Raw genomic sequence first — 16,143 nt, 5'->3', positions numbered from 1 at the left:
TTAAAATTCAAGATTGTTTCTAGGCCTTTCAAGTGACACTTTGATAATATACTAAACTTTTCATATGTAGTTGGGTTATTTCTGTTGCATTTTATTGGCTCCTCTTGGGAAAGGTTTAAAAATTCTTGATTCATAAGCTAAACTTTTAAAGTACTTGCCTTAGAGTCATTTTGGAGAATATCTGATATCTTAGTCTTGTCATTTAAATTTCATGTTTGTGAAATGATGTTTTAAGTATATTTTTTCTGGAGGTAGGCAAGAATAAATAAAACATTTGACTGTTTTGTTAGTTTTCATTGTTGAGTGACCTAGGATGATATACCTAGGAGTTACTTTATAAGACTGTTATGTTCAACTTTAATACCCTAGCCAAACTTCCTAAGGAATGATACATTTTTATGAAAGATGTCAAAGTAGGTTTTCAGGTTGTTGATAAACTTGAGAACAAGCATCAGTTATTATGATTGGACATAACTTGGTAAGGTTAAGGTAGAGAGGACCATAGGAGAAGTCATGGGAAAAATTTTGGATCAAAACTAGGAAGAATTTGCCAAACATGTTTTGAAGAAATAAAAGGTGCTTATGGGAGGTGCTCATTTCTGATTTTCAAGAAGAGACTGACTGACCATTCACTTGGGTACAAGCTCTTTAGTGTCCAGTTGAATTAAATGGCCCTTTCTCACCTAGAAATCTTATGAAAAGTAAAGACAGGTCAAGATTAATAGATTTTAGGAGGAGAAAACTTTCTGTATTTGGTATAGCTGTTTTACAATGCACTATTGATAGCAATTTCATGTCCTAATGTTAATTTTGAAGTTTTGGATGACTTTTTTTTTTTTCTCTCTTAATGGGAAGGTTTTTTTTTTTCCTCTGTTTAATTTTTTTTTTCCTCTTAATGGGAGAGTTTATTGGGATAGAAAAGTGTAAAGTGGAAGAGTAGAGCTCCCAGGGTTGGGAGGAGGGGTCCTGGAGAGAGGGTGACAGAGAAATGATGTGATCCAGGGTGTTGCTCAAGCTCTGTCCTAATTAGGTGTGCAGAAATCAGCATTTTGGTTGGCTGTGCGTGTGGTGTTCTGATTGGTGGGTCCTGATCCTTACAGAGTTAGTCCTGCCTTTCCTTTTCACCCTTTAAGGTCAGGGAGAGTATAGTTTTTGGAAACTGATTTTATGTATTGATTCATATTGAGTATTTCTAAAGAGTTATTTAGGGCGGGTATAGTTCAGTGGTAGAATGCTTGCCTGGTGTGCTTTGAGGCCCTGGGTGCCATCCCTAGCACTGCAAAAGAAAAAAAAATAATTTCTTAGGAATTAATACTTTCAATTTGTTTAATTACACCATCATAAATTGGGTTTCTTTACAGAATAAACTTTTAACTAGATTTTCTCATTCGGAACTATCTGTAAGTGAGTTATGCTTTTTCTTGAGAAAATGGACTAGTTTGGGCTAAAATACCATGGGTATAACTTTCAGTTACTACCAGCTGTGCAGTTTAGTTTTGGTTCTTTAGAGAAAGCTGTTCAAACTGATTTATGTCGTCTCCTATTAAATGAAAAGAAAAGTAAATTTGATTTAAAAAAAATACAAGTTTCAAGTGCTGTGACATTATACCTAACGGAAAAATTAAATTTCATTATTAACTTCAGATTGTGGTAGCAATAGTTCAGAGTGGATGTTGCTGAAATAACTTAAGGGGTGTGTTAATAAGACATGAGTCATAGAAATAACCACGTATTACAGTTTAAAAGAAGAAATTGCACCATGGTTTTGAGATTTCAGTGTACTTTGTAAAGTTAATTTTAGAAAAGGTGATGTAAATGGAGTTCCTATGTTAGGGAATTCAGTGTTTGATATACTAGGTTTATTTTTTGGTTACTTTGAATTTTTTCCCTCTTACTTTTTTCTCTCATTTTAAAAGCTAAGTTTGCTGTGCATTTTGGGGCCATTATATTTTTGGAATAATGACTTGACTAGGAGAATAACAGTTTAGATCAATTTTTGTATTTTGATGGCCATTTCTGAAAATGGTTAATGCTTGTCCATTTTGTTTATCTTTTTTTTTTTTTTTTGTACTGATTTGTAGGAGTAAGTTTGTTTTTTAAATTGGTTACGCTTGACTCGGACCTGTAGTCCTAATCTTAGCTACTTGTGAGGCTAAGATAAGGAGGAATTGCTAATTCCTTCTCCTCTTCCCCAGGGGGTGTACATGAGACTCCATCTCAGTGAAAAAAGCTGGGTGTGGTGGCACACATCTATCATCCCTGTTATGGGGGTTAAGATAGGAGGATCACAGTCCAGACCAGCCTAGGCAAAAAACAATACCCTGTCGGAATAGTAGCTCAAGTGGTACAGCACCTGCCTAACAAGCATGAAGCTCTGACTTCACACCCCAGTACTGCAAAAAAAAAAAAAAAGTTTAAGATTCTTGTTGTAGATGTAATATGCTTATAAACTTATAAACATGTAGTGTTGCATAAAAGGAATTCACATGTGTTTTCTAAGTGGTTTATGCTTTTCTTATGAATTTAACTTTATCTGAATGTTTTTATTTGATCTGAATGATCCAGCCTTTCCTCTATGATTTGAAATAACTTACAGTAAACTAATTTTTTGTGTCCATTTTGATTTGGTTTAGTTTTTGAGTTCCATTATTGTCCTTCTATCTTTGTCACAGTGCACTATATTGCCGCCCTCCTATATTTTGTTAAAACTGCTCTCTCATAGAATTCTACTCGTGTACATAGAGAATTACTGCTCCGGGATTTTAGGAGAATTAGGTGTATTCATGCCACTTGAGTTGGAAGAGTAAGACAACATCAAAACTCAGGGTTTTTTTGCTTTGATTTATAGGTGCTGTGTATTTCTCTCCTTGGCGCTATCATAAACTCATTTAAGGTTAGTGAGTCTCTTTGTGAACACTATTAAACATTCTGTATTCACAATTTGAAATTTAGGCTGGAAGTGTGGCTCAAGTGATAGAGTGCCTGCCTAGCAAAATTTGAAATTTAAATGGAGGATAAAATTGAACAGAATTTATAGAGAATAAAATTCAGTGGTATTGTAATGTATTTATAGGACCTCTAACACCTTTTTTAAAAAACCCTTACTGCCAGCCAGTGCCTTTGCTTCTCATTTCATTATGAGAATAGTTGCATTAGTAAGAAAGTTTTCATAAACTTCTATGTTATATCAACCTTCTTGCTAGTGCCTATGTCATTTCTTCCAGCTTAGTGTGGCGGTGCACAATTGTAGTCCCAGGAACTTGGGAGGTTGAGGTGAGAAGATCACTTTAGCTCACTTGGGAAATATAAGAAGACCCCCATCTCAAAAACTAAACAAAACACCCTACTCTTCCTTATATTTCTGTAGATGAACTCTACTAGCCAATGTCCGTATTTGTGCATCAAATTATGTTCTCTCTTGCTGCTAGAAAATAAAAACACTCTTACTCTCTTGTATGTATCCTTAGTGTTTACTTTTCTACTGGGTCATTTTTGTCAACATGTTATTATGCTCTAATATCTCCCATCTTTAAAACCAAATTCTCAACCTCATATTCCCTCCAGCTTTCATCTCAGTTGTTCACGTCTCTTCATAGGAAAATTACTCTGAAGAGTTGGCCATACCTGTTGAAATTCTGTCTTTTGAATTCATTTCAGGTTTTGATCACCACAACTATACTGCTTTTTTTGTCAGTCACCAGTAAAGAGCATGTTGCCACATTCAGGTCAGTTTAAGGTTTTCATTGTATTTTACTTAACAGCACCATTTGACAAAGTTGATTCACTTCTTCTCTTTGTTGCACTTTATTTAACATCCAGGAAAACATGCTACTAGTTTTTTCTCTACCTTTCCTTACTCTCCTTTGACAGTTTTTTTTATCTTCCTGGTGTTGAATTGCCCAGTGGTTCAGTCTTGGGACCTGATCTCTATTTATACCCATTCCCTTGGTGATTGTTTACAAGCTAATGGTTTTAAATAACAATCCATATGCTGAATACTTCCAAACTTAGATCTCCACCCTAGTGGACATCTCCCTACCTTAACCTTACACCTGATCTTCAGCCCCAAACCATACCCTTCCCGCATTTTTCCTGTCTCATAAAGGGCAACTCCATTATTTTTGACTTAGTCTAAAAGCTTTGAGTTGTTTTTCTCTTTGCTTGTTTTGTCATATTTCACATCCAATCTGTTAGCAAATCATCTTAACTCTGAATCTGACCACTTCTTATTACCTCACTGCTAATAAACGTGTTCTAATCAACTATAGATATTTCAATAGTCTCCTAACAGTTTTCCTGTTCTTACTTTTTCCTTTCTACTCGCTTCCCATATTATTGGTAGTACTGCTGTAGTCCTTTCACTAAGTAGCCTGCAAGGCACTACATGATGTGTTAAACACTCCACTTTCACATCTCCTTAACCTCTTATGCTTTTCCTCCTGTTCAATCTATGTGAACCACATGGTCCTTGTTCATATATGACAGGTATATTCCTGTCTTAGAATCTTTGTGCTTGCTCTCCTTCATACTCTGCTATTCAGTATGTATAGATGATGGTGTGTCTTTATTTCATGTGTTTATTCAAATGTCATTTTGTTCCAAATGAAATCCTCCCTGACCATTTTAATTAAAATTGAAATCACTATCCACTTTCCTGTTTCTGTTCTGTTTCTCTTTCCTGCTTACCAGTATTGTTAATATTACCCCTTCATATGCTGTATGTTAATAGTTGGTCCTTTCCCTTCCTGCCCTCTCTTCCCCTTCTTTGCTCATTTTTCCAGTTCCTTCTTAACTTCCTCATGTATTTGTAACCTGTATCTGTTGATTCCAGTATCTTTAGTTGAGGGATTAAATTTTTTAACTTGTTTTTTGCTGCCTCTTGCCCAGGATGGCTTATCACATTTTTTGATTTTGGGTTGTAGGCTCATATCTGGGTAACAATCTTTGATAAGTTTGAGGAGATTGGCTTGAGGGAGGATTCCCCCAAAGATGACATGCTTTTGCTTTTGCCACATGCACTCTGGGCACCACCAACTTGGGACTACTTGAATTTTTTGGCTTGGTATTTCCTAGATCATGCAAACAGTTTAGACCATAAAGGAACATAAGAAGTAATCCGTGGATACCAATTTTTAGGAATACCTTGAGTGAAGGCAGAATTGGTACCAAAACTGAGATTCTTAACTTCTCCGTCAGTGCATTATTAAAATATTATTCACCAGTGGATTTTTGTTTTTGCCTGGGGCCAGCGTCATACCTTGATCTACCTGAGGCCTCCCACAGTGGGATCACAGGCATGTACCACCATGCCTAGCTTATTGATTGAGAGCTTGCTAACTTTTTGCCTGGGCTGGCCTTGAACAACGATCCTACTGATCACCTCCCAAGTAGCTGGGATTGTAGGTGTGAACTACTATGCCTGGCCTATTAACCAATCTTAAAATAATTTACTTTTCCTAAGGATATATCTGGAGTATAACATGCCTATTTTTTTTTTGAAAGTTAGCAACTACACAATGACTCATCTTTTTTTTTTTTTTTTGGGCGGTACTGGGATTTGAACTCAGGGCCTGAAGCTTGCTTGGTAGGCACTCTACCACTTGAGCCACTCTGCCAGTCTAATGCCCAATCTTTAATTTTGCAGGAATTCATAAAATATTGTATATCATTCTGTTGTGGAATGGAAATTTGATTAAATGATACTTGGCCATCAATAATGGACTGTAAATGCATCATTTTCCTTAAAAAAATATTAACTTGCCTTTTTTTAAAAAGCAGCAAAATGTCAATGTGGACTTAAAGGATAGGAAACGGTAAAATATTGGGGTGTTTGGATTCAGTGTGATCAGATTACAGGTTTTTTAAACTCAGGAACACTATTTTTATAAAAAACCTAAAATAAAAACCTTCAGCTTAGGTTTCAAAGCTACTCAAGTAATAGCCGTGCATTGAACTACATTGTGCATTGAATAAAGCTCTTGCAGGCTAACATGGAAGCTTGCATATCTTTTAAAAGTGCAGTTATTAGTTGTCCAGACGTCATTGTAAGTTTTAGGAAATTATGCATTTTCAGGTGGAAAACTATGTTTTCCTCAATTAGTTGATATATGATTTTGGCAAATATGCCTGCTTGATTGGATGATTGTATGCTGTTTGATGTATGTCAATGGATAAAGAGTAACTTTCAGTTTGTTCAGAATTCAGTCTCGAAATTTTATTTTTTTCTCTCATGCCTTTTTTGAATCATCCATCTGATAAAATTTTATCAATTGAAGTACAGAAAAATACATAATACTAGTTTTTTTGTGTATAATTTTTAAATGCTCGTAGTTTGAAGAAAATAATAGTAGAAGCAAGAGCAAGTGAAATTCCCCAGTAGTATTGAAAATTCTTATGTTTACTTTATACTTAATGGCATTTTGATTAAACTGCTTTACTTTTCTTTCATATAAGCAACACTCTTTATTTCTGGTTTTACTTTGAGAAGGGTAATATTGTAGTAGAGCATGGTGGGGAATATCTATAATCCTAGCATTCAAGAGGGTGAAGCTGGAGGGAATCCTGACTTTGAGGTTAGCCTGGGCTACTTAGTGAGACCTGGGCTCAAAATCAAAACACAAGAAACGAAACCAAGTAATATTGTGCATTCAGAGTGGTCACTTAAATTTCTGTTTTAATGTGAAAGACATTTAAGAAGTTCTCCAAGACCGAGTGTGGTGGCTCATAGCTGTAATCCCAGCCACTCGGGAGGTAGAGATTGGGAAAATCAGGGTTCAGTGTCAGCCCTGGCAAAAAGTTAGCAAGACCCCATCTAAATCAGTAAGCCAGGTGTGTCTCTTATCCCAGCTACAGGAGGCTGTAGATAGGTACTACCCAAATATAGAGGATTACCATCTGAGGTCAGCTGGGGCAAGAAGTACAAGGTTGCATCTGAAAAATACAGGAGAAAAGATGCACCCAATACTAAAACAAATGTGCTCTCAGCCCCTGCAGAGAATGTAGTGATTGCCACTTTTATGTGTAGTCTGATTATGCATGTAATGGGTAAGTATTAAATAAAATGTGGGGTTTTTTTCTGTTATGCATTTTGCTGTATTATACAGTCTTAATTATGTTAAACAGCAGTGGAATGTTTCTGTAGATGTTCAACACTGAAATCATTTCATTGTTTTATCTTCAGAAACAGTGTGGTCTATCTTTATAGTTTTGTCCTTAGTTAAGTGGTTTGAATGAAATTTTAGTCATTGCCTGTGGATTTACATGTCACTAAAAATTTCATGTTTTTGCTATATTAACAAATATTTGTCATATTAATATATTAAGTAGAAAGATTTACAAAATTAACTCATGATATTGCTCGAATTTTACATGAGCAAGTGTAGTTACAGGAGGATGAATAAATGGAATTTAAAAACTGGTGATTAACATTCATAATGTACTCTTCGATGAAATACAGGATTTAATTATGTGTATGTGTGTATGTGTGAGTTCCTAAGGATTGAACCTGGGGCCTTTGCATGTTAGGTAAGTGTTCTGCCACTGAATTAGTCCCCCAACCCCTCTCCATACTGTGAGATTACAATTTTTGGACTTCTTTAGAGGTGGTGTAGTGATGAAAGCTGTCATTCTTATTCTAGGGAGTCCAGAAATCTGAAATTATTTGTAAATATTAGTATGTACACTTTTTTCCTTGAGAAACCGTCATTATCTTTCATTATTTTCTTGAAGGATTTATGTCTGAGTAAAAGTTAAAAGAGACCAGTATGCACTGTGCTTTGAGAATAGTTGGGCTTGATTTCTTACTATCTTGTGGTTATTTTACTCCTGGCTCACTTGATAGAGAAATCTTGTTTACCATCTATCACTGGCATTCATATTGGAATCTTTTATGATTTAGAGTGATTAGGTTAAAATTAATATTACAAAGGCCATCTGGTAATGTGGGAGAAATTTCATTGGTGATTTTGCCAACTTGCAACACAAAACCTGAGCTTCAGCCTGATGGAGGTGACTCGTGCCCATAATCCTAGGTAATTGGGAGGCTGAGATTGGGGAGGGGGTGTCAGATTCAAGGCCAGGTCATGCAAAAAGTTTACAAGACCCTATCTCAACCAATAGCTGGGTGTCATGGTGTATGCCTGTCATCCCAAGCTACGAGGGAGGTTGAGATTGGGAGTATGGTGGTTCCAGGCCATCCAGGGGGACAAAAACCCAAAAAACCAAAAAAAGTTTGTGAAAATCCATCTCAGTGGAAAAAAGCTGGGCATAGTGGTGCATGTCTGTCATTCTAGCTATGCCTGGGAGGTATAAAATTGGAGGTTTGAGGTCCAGGCCAACCTGGGCAAAAAGCAAGATCCTATCTCCAAAATAACCAGCGCAAAAGGGGCTGGAGTCGTGGCTCAAGTGGTAGAGTGCTTGCCTAGAAAACACGAAGCCCTGAGTTTAAACTGCAGTACTGCCAAAACCAAACAAAACAACAAACCTCTGACCCTTCTACCTGTCTCCATGTTATCAAGTCAACAAACATATTGTGAGTTTAGAAAAATTTGATGACCTAGTTCCCATACCTAGAGCCAAATGCCACATCATAATATTCTCATTTTGACTTTATTATATTTCTGTATCCTTGATGTATCCTACCACATGAGGCTGTTAGTAACTGGAATGAAGATGCTAGCAGCTATTGAGTGGCCTCAATTTTGTAAATGAAGGAATGCTCCACCTCTTTTTTCCCATTAAAAGTTTAGTATTTTTAGTGGCCATTGTTGCTGGTAATAGTTACTACCTCTTTATTTTCATGTATGGCAAGTAATATACATCAATATTACACAATAAAAGGGAAAAAGGTAAGTACTAATAAAGTATCAAAAGTGGGGCAGAAGATGTAGTGTTTTCTGGGTTTAGTGTCTAGCACTACCAAAAAATAAATAAGAAGGGGGAAAATAACACCTAAGCTCCTGGAAGAATGTACTACAAACTTTGTATTACCGCTCATTTTTCTTTTCTAGTATGTTTGAATTGTAGCTGGCAAAGTCTGTGGTTGAGGTAACTAATCTGTTTCAGATTTAGATCTATAGCCCAGGTTAGATCTGAGTGCCACCAAGAAGTAGGGCTTTTGTCAGTTCAATTTTTGTAAGACTGAGGTTTTTTTGTCCTCCCTCCATTTAGGTTTTATAGGTTCGCATTAACAGAAGCACCATGGAGTTCTATGAATCAACATATTTTATAGCCCTTATTCCTTCAGTAGTTATTACAGTAATTTTCCTCTTCTTCTGGCTTTTTATGAAAGAAACATTATATGATGAAGTTCTTGCAAAACAGAAAAGAGAACAAAAGCTTATTCCCACAAAAACTGATAAAAAGAAGGCAGAAAAGAAGAAGAACAAAAAGAAAGAAATTCAGAATGGGAGTCTGCATGAATCTGATTCTGAGAGTGTACCTCGAGATTTTAAATTATCTGATGCTTTGGCTATAGAAGATGAGCAAGTCGTACCTGTTCCATCGAATGTGCTTGAGACTCCAAGTAATGTTAGGGAAAGGAAGAAGAAGAAACAGAAACCTTTACTTGAAGAGCAGGTCATCAAAGAAACTGATGCATCAAAGATTCTTAGCAAAAAAATAGAACCTGTCCCAATTACAAAACAGCCTACCCCGCCCTCTGAAGCGGCTGCCTCAAAGAAGAAACCTGGGCAGAAGAAGTCTAAAAATGGAAGCGGTATTGTAGTCTTTAACTTTATTGCATGATTGTATTGAGTCTGAAACTGAGATTGTTCTTTTTACTATGTTTTTGCTTTCACCAATATTGATTGCTAACAGAAATTAGTAATGATCATAAAGTAGCTTTTTAAATTTCATTTGACAAATATAAATATTTATATAAATTAATAGACATTGGTAAATCTGACTTTGGTGGTTTTATTAAAACCACTAAGGACCTATAGTTACCAGCAGTTAGAAACTTCTGTATTTATTTCAACCAACACGTTCTAATCAGTGTGGTAGGAATTGAAAATGAAAAGATAAAATATTGCTTCTTATCCTTGATCCATTTTGCTAACATTTATCATACATCTATTTTATGCATGGCATTATACTAGCTACTGGGGCACTAGAGGTGAATAGTGTGTTAGAGGTAGACATGACACAAATCATTAAAATATTAAATCATAAAATCATTAAAAAAGTGATGACCTAGGTATGTCTAAACCAATGCAGGAATTCTAAGGTAGGTCACTTAGAACATGTAGTGCTGGAAATTAATTTTAAAGTTTGAATAAATGTGAGCTAGGTTTTTTTTGTGGTCAGGGAGAGGTGTGATAGAGTATCCAAGGAAGAGATAGTCAGTCCTCCATAGCCATGGATTTCATATCCTCAGATTTAACCATCTGTGGATTGAAAATACGTGAAAAATACTTGTGTCTATATTGAACATGTGCATATTTCTTTTTGCTATTTCCTAAACAATTGTCATGTAGCAACTATTTATGTAGCATATACATTGGGTTAGGTATTGTAAGTAATCTAGAGATGATTTAAAGTATTTGGGAGGAAGTCCATAGGTTACATGTAAATACTATGCCATTTTTATATAATAGACTTTAGCATCTGTGGATTTTAGTATGGGAGGAGGTTCTAGAACCAGTTCTTCTATGGATATCAAGGGATGACTGTACAATGGAAAGGACTTAAAAAAATGACAAGTGACGTGTGGAAGTGAAAATGATTTTCTTTGCATGAAAGGACTTAAAAGTTGCTTGTGTATCTTAAGTTGTGGAATGTTAAATTGGTTATATTGGACTTTAATATAGCTTGCCAGCTATGATCAAGCATGGTACTAGAGAAATAAGAGTGAGGAACTACTATGTTTTAGTGGGGAAGAAGGACATGCAAGCTGGGATGTGATTTAAGTAGTGAATGTATAGACAAAAATAACAAAGTATGTAACAAACACAGAAGCCAAAGTAACTATTTTGGCTTTGACTGGGAGTGGGAGGTGAGGGGCGGTGGGTAAAGGGCTTATTCACAGAGGAGGTGGTGCCTGAACTGGGTCTTTAAAACTGGTTTCATTAAAGCAAATAGTGGGTCTTATTCCACATTGTCAGAATATCATGTATAAGGACACAGAGAGAGAGGTACAAGAATACAGTATATTATAGAGCCATGAAATAAGAGGTAGGGAACAAAGCTGAAAAGACAACAGTGGCTAGATGATGTTTTTTATTTTGAAGTTTTAACAAGGATTTATTTTAGTATAGCAGGATAAAGGAGGGAAAATTGGAGGAAAAAAAAGGAAGAAACATTTCCTGTGTCCCATATGAGACATGGGAGCAAAGATTCTTGGGATGGTTCTTGTGTACCATTCCAGGAGTTGGAACTTCTTAGGTTAGTGATTGCTAATGATTTTCAGATTTGCATTTTAGAAAGACTTCTTTGGCAGAACTTGTGATGACGTATCCTGTGTAGCAGTATTTGATACAGGCAGAAGACTAGGTAGGAAGTAGTTGTGGTTTCCTAAAGTTAAGATGTAGGGACAGAAGAAATAGAAAGTAGAGAGGCTATAAAGTAAGAATGACAACACCAAGCTAATTACATAAGCTTGTTATATAGATAGGGGTGTGGCAGATAAAAGGAGAAAACAGGATCAAAGTTATCTACTAAGTTATAAGGTCAGGATTTGCAAACTGCAACTGGTGAGCTATATCTGGCCTACTTCCTGGCTTTTATGGCCTGTGAGCTAAGAATACATTTTACATTTTAAATGGTTGGAGAAAAAAAAAATCAAAAGATGGGTAATACTTTGAGAAATGCAGAAATTATGAATGAAGCTTCAGTGTCTATAAAAAGTTTTTTTGAGCACAGCCACTCAATTCATTTACATACATCTGTGAGTAGCTTTCATCGTGTGGTAGAAGATTTAAATAGTTATGAAAGAATCTATAGTGACTTGCAAAAGCCTAAAGGATTTACTCTGGTTCTTGACAAATGTTTTCTAATTCCTGATTGATTAAGTGGTGTTAGCACTAAGGCGAGACTGGATATGGGTGAGTGGAGAGGAATGTTTTCAGTTTGTGTTTTAGGTGCAGTGCATATGTAAATGTAGGGAAGGGTGAGCTTGTAATATGGGTTCAGAGTGATTGAGAAGCCTTAAGCAGAAAGGTAACAGTTGAAGTCACGGGTATAGGCAAGACGATCTGAGAATACCAGCATATGAGGTATTCAGTGGAAACAGTTCACAGAGACTGCAAAGAAATATTAGGAGTGTAAGAAGAGAATTAGGCAACTGATAGGAAAGAATTTTGTTTTTCATTGGTGGTACTGGTGTTTGAACTGAGGACTTTGAGCTTGCTAGGAAAGGACTCTTAACTACTTGAGCCATACCTCCATCCCTTTTTTTGCCTTAGTTATTTTTCAGATAGAGGTTTGCATTTTTGCCTGGGGCTGCCTTTTACCTACAGTCTCCCATGGAGCTGGGATTATAGGTGCACATCACTATGCCTATTGCCATCTCAACTATTGGTTGAGATGGGGTCTCACTAACTTTTTTTGTCTGTGCTGGCTTTGAATTTCAGTGCTCTTGATCTCTACCCTGAGCGTGGCTGGAATTACAGATGTGAACCATCATGCCTGGGCTTTTTTTTTTTTTTTTTTTGGTATGCTGTAAAACTTGCCATTTTAATCAATTTTAAGTGAACATGCTTGGTGTTCACTACATTCATTTTTTGTGTAATCACCATCAACCACCTTCCCCAGCTGAATCTCTGTACCCATTAAACATTTAATTCCTTGTTTCACTGTCCCCTATGTCGTGGTAACCACCATTCCACATTCAGTCTTTGTGAAACCAGCTGTCCTAGCAACCACATATAAGTGGAGTCATGCGTTATTTGGCCTTTTGTGACATGCTTATTTCATTTAGCATAATGGAGGAGAGTTTTATGGAAGAGGTGAAGACCAGTAGAATGAAATACTGAAGTGTAGTAATAAAGATTAGTGGGCATTATTTGTCAGTGTGACTTTGGGTTCACTGGGGACTTGACTCCTTTTATGGAAGTGGGAGGGTCAAAAATCAGGTTTTAAAATTATTTGAAAGTGATTGGTAGAAAAGGAAGTATAGAATATTCTTTTGTCACTGCAGAAAGAAATGAGTGTGGGAGGCTGGGAATTACAGTGGCAGGGAACTTAACTATATGGTAGGCCAAGGAGCATTGGGAGTGGCTCTGGAATGGAATATGAAGAAGAGGCAAGCACACTGAAGAGCTCATGTAGCAGAGGAAGAAAGCTGCAATGAAAGGTTATTGGTGAGAGAGTTAAATATCAGTCTTGAAGATTTTAGTGGTAAAGCATTCTGAAAGTTACTCATTCATAATTATATCTTTTCTGATGTATTCATTGTTCGCTATGATATTCTTCCCCCATTTATGTTCAATAAAGATGACCAAGAGAAAAAGGTGGAAACACTCATGGCACCTTCAAAAAAGCAAGAAGTGATACCCTTCCATCAAGAGACGAAACAAGAAGGTGGATCAGGAAAGAAGAAAGTTTTATCAAAGAAGCAGAAGACAGAAAATGGTGAAATATATAGTCATGTATTTTATAAATGCTAATTGTAGAGAAGTACACTAGGACAGGAACTCTGGGGACCTCACATGCTGTTTAGTTCCCAGTTTAATGTGAAACGTACAGAATCTAAAATTCTCCCTGGCATTGTGGCTTTGTCTTGCTCTGACAGATAGGCTGCGTATAAGTTTGTGATGAAAAATTTATCTGAAATTTAAAAAGGGCATTTGTAAATATTCTCATTCTTAGTTTTGGAGAAAAATAGCATATAAACTCTACAGAAGAAAAATAATCCTGAAATAGTTATTTTAAAAAATTTTTAGTTTTTAAATTATAGTTATTAATGTATATTACTTGAATACATTAATGGGTTTCACTGTGACATTTTCACACATACACATTTTGTTCTTTGGTCATATCCACCTTCCTAACCACCCTGTTGTACCACTCCCCCACACCTCACCACTTCTCTAAAAGTCCCTCTTCTATTGTAGGTCATTTTTTTTCTTTCAGTTTCAACATAGGAGAGAAAACATGCAGTGCTTATGCTTTTTAGTATCATTTAAGATTGTACTTGAGGACATTTGCTAGATCTAGCATTATCCTGCATTCCCTGTTATTGCCTATGTAAAATTTGCATGTGTAGACGACAGTCTAGTTAAAAGTGACAGAGCAGTCTTAGATTTTTTCAGAAGTTTCTTGGGGAATGTTGGTGATAAAATGTATGGACATTAGCTGAGTTCAGGTGGCTCCTGCCTATAATCCTAGCTACATGGGAGGCAGAATTCAGGAGGATCATCTTTCAAGGCCAGCCAGGGAAAAATAGTTCGTGAGACCCTAACTTAAAAATACCAAACACAAAAAGGCTGGTGTAGTGGCTCAAGTGGTAGAGCACCTGCCTAGCAAGTGTGAGGCCCTGAATTCAAGCCCCAGTACCACCAAAAAAAATTTTTTTATGGAGATTAAACAACAGTAATTTCCAAGTAGTATATCAACTAGTGAGTGCTAGGAAATAGTAAATTTGGAATGGGAAAAAATGAAATTTTATTTACATTAAAATTATGACATCAGACATTAGGTATGAGAGAAATACTACCTGAATATATTTGATAAAATGAAGTGTTACAATTTTAAGTAAGAGAGGAATTACATAGGCGCAAATGCCATTTTTTAAAAGATTGTATAGAGAGATTTCCATCTATATGCATATATCAGACTTCCTGTTCAGACTTAGAGTTCTTTTTGTTGTTGGGTCTGAGTTTGAACTCTGGGCTTCATACTTGCAAAGCATGCGCTCTACTGCTTGATCCACACCTCTAGTTCTTTTCATTAGAATTCTTCCCATTAAAATGAATAGCAAAATAAGGAGGCTTTTAATGTTACTCTTAAAGTTTGTAAGAAGTGTAAGAAGATGTGCCATTGAAATTCCAGGGTGCATAACTTAGAAATGAGAACCTATCTGTAAGGAACAGTGACTGATTTTGTACTTACCATGTGAGAGGAACTTAATTTCTTATGGCAGAACACAAAAATTGTGAGGCATGGTGGTGCACACCTATAATCTCAGCTTCAGCACTCAGGAGGCCAACCTGGGCTTAATGGCCAGATCTTGTCTCAAAAACAGATGGAACCAGGCATGGTGATACATCCTGCAATCCCAGCTACTTGGAAGGTAGAGATCAGTAGGATTGTAGTTCGAGACCAGCTTGGGAAAAAGTTAGTAAGATTCCCATCTCAAAAAGAAATCTGAGTGTGATGGTGCACATTATAGTCCTAGCTATGCAGGAGGCATTGAAGTATGAGGCTGGCCCTGGGCAAAATGTATGAGACCCCATCTAAAAAATAACTAAAGCAAAAAAGGACTGGAGGCATGACTCAAGTGGTAGATTGACTGCCTAGCAAGCTTAGGCCTTGAGTTCAAACCTCAGTATTGCCAAAAACCAAAAAATCAGACAAAACCTCAGAAAAATTAAGTAGAGCTAATTAAGAGATATATAAGAAGTTTCAGATTCTGTTAGATACTGTTATGCTACCCATTTTTATATGACTTAAATGATTTGCTATAAAATAATATTGGTACTTTTGAATTAGAGTGTTTGGACTTGTTAAATGATGATTTTGGAATTTAAAACAAAATTAAGCTAATATTAGAGATTTGAAAAACTGCTTTTAGTATTAAATTTAGGTGTGCTTGCATGTTGTTTAATTACCCCCCCATTTTTTTTCAAACCCAATAATTGTGATTATGTTGAACTTAAATTGCAGTCTTGGTAGCTGAATCCCTTATTCATGCAGCTACTTACATTCCTTTGATGGATAATGCTAACTCAAATCTTGTGGTGGATAAGAGAGAAGTTATTGATCTGATTAAACCTGACCAAGTAGAAGTGATCCAGAAATCTGGGACTAAAAAACTGAAGATTGAAACTGACAAAGGTAATGTATAGAAGTTGTAATCTGTTTTATTATAAAATCACATTTCTGAGTTCTAATGGAGTTAAGCGCATGTTCTCATAGAGTTAGTGCGTTGGAAAAGACTGATAGAATCATTGCGGTAAAACTTAATTGGTAGTCTTTTAGTCTATT

The 16,143-nt window shown here is 36.2% G+C and overlaps 1 protein-coding gene across 22 annotated transcripts in view; it reads left to right on the top strand.

Annotated features, from left to right (window-relative positions):
- The window catches only part of Ktn1 (kinectin 1), a 97,255-nt gene that overhangs the window by 15,588 nt on the left and 65,524 nt on the right, over positions 1 to 16,143 (top strand). For 20 of the 22 annotated variants that reach the window (XM_074067919.1, XM_074067918.1, XM_074067921.1 and 17 more), the window contains 5 exons: positions 2,849 to 2,893; positions 3,658 to 3,725; positions 9,169 to 9,715; positions 13,432 to 13,569; positions 15,823 to 15,993. In XM_074067919.1, the coding sequence (XP_073924020.1) occupies positions 9,199 to 9,715; positions 13,432 to 13,569; positions 15,823 to 15,993 (826 nt within the window). In that variant the 5' untranslated portion in view covers positions 2,849 to 2,893; positions 3,658 to 3,725; positions 9,169 to 9,198. Of the gene's footprint in view, positions 1 to 2,848; positions 2,894 to 3,657; positions 3,726 to 9,168; positions 9,716 to 13,431; positions 13,570 to 15,822; positions 15,994 to 16,143 lie in introns of those variants that run through there. The other 2 variants (XM_074067917.1, XM_074067916.1) reach the window with 2 other exon arrangements.

Source organism: Castor canadensis, chromosome 3, assembly GCF_047511655.1.
Source record: "Castor canadensis chromosome 3, mCasCan1.hap1v2, whole genome shotgun sequence".
NCBI lineage: Eukaryota > Metazoa > Chordata > Mammalia > Rodentia > Castoridae > Castor > Castor canadensis.
This window is presented reverse-complemented; position numbering and strand designations above follow the sequence as displayed.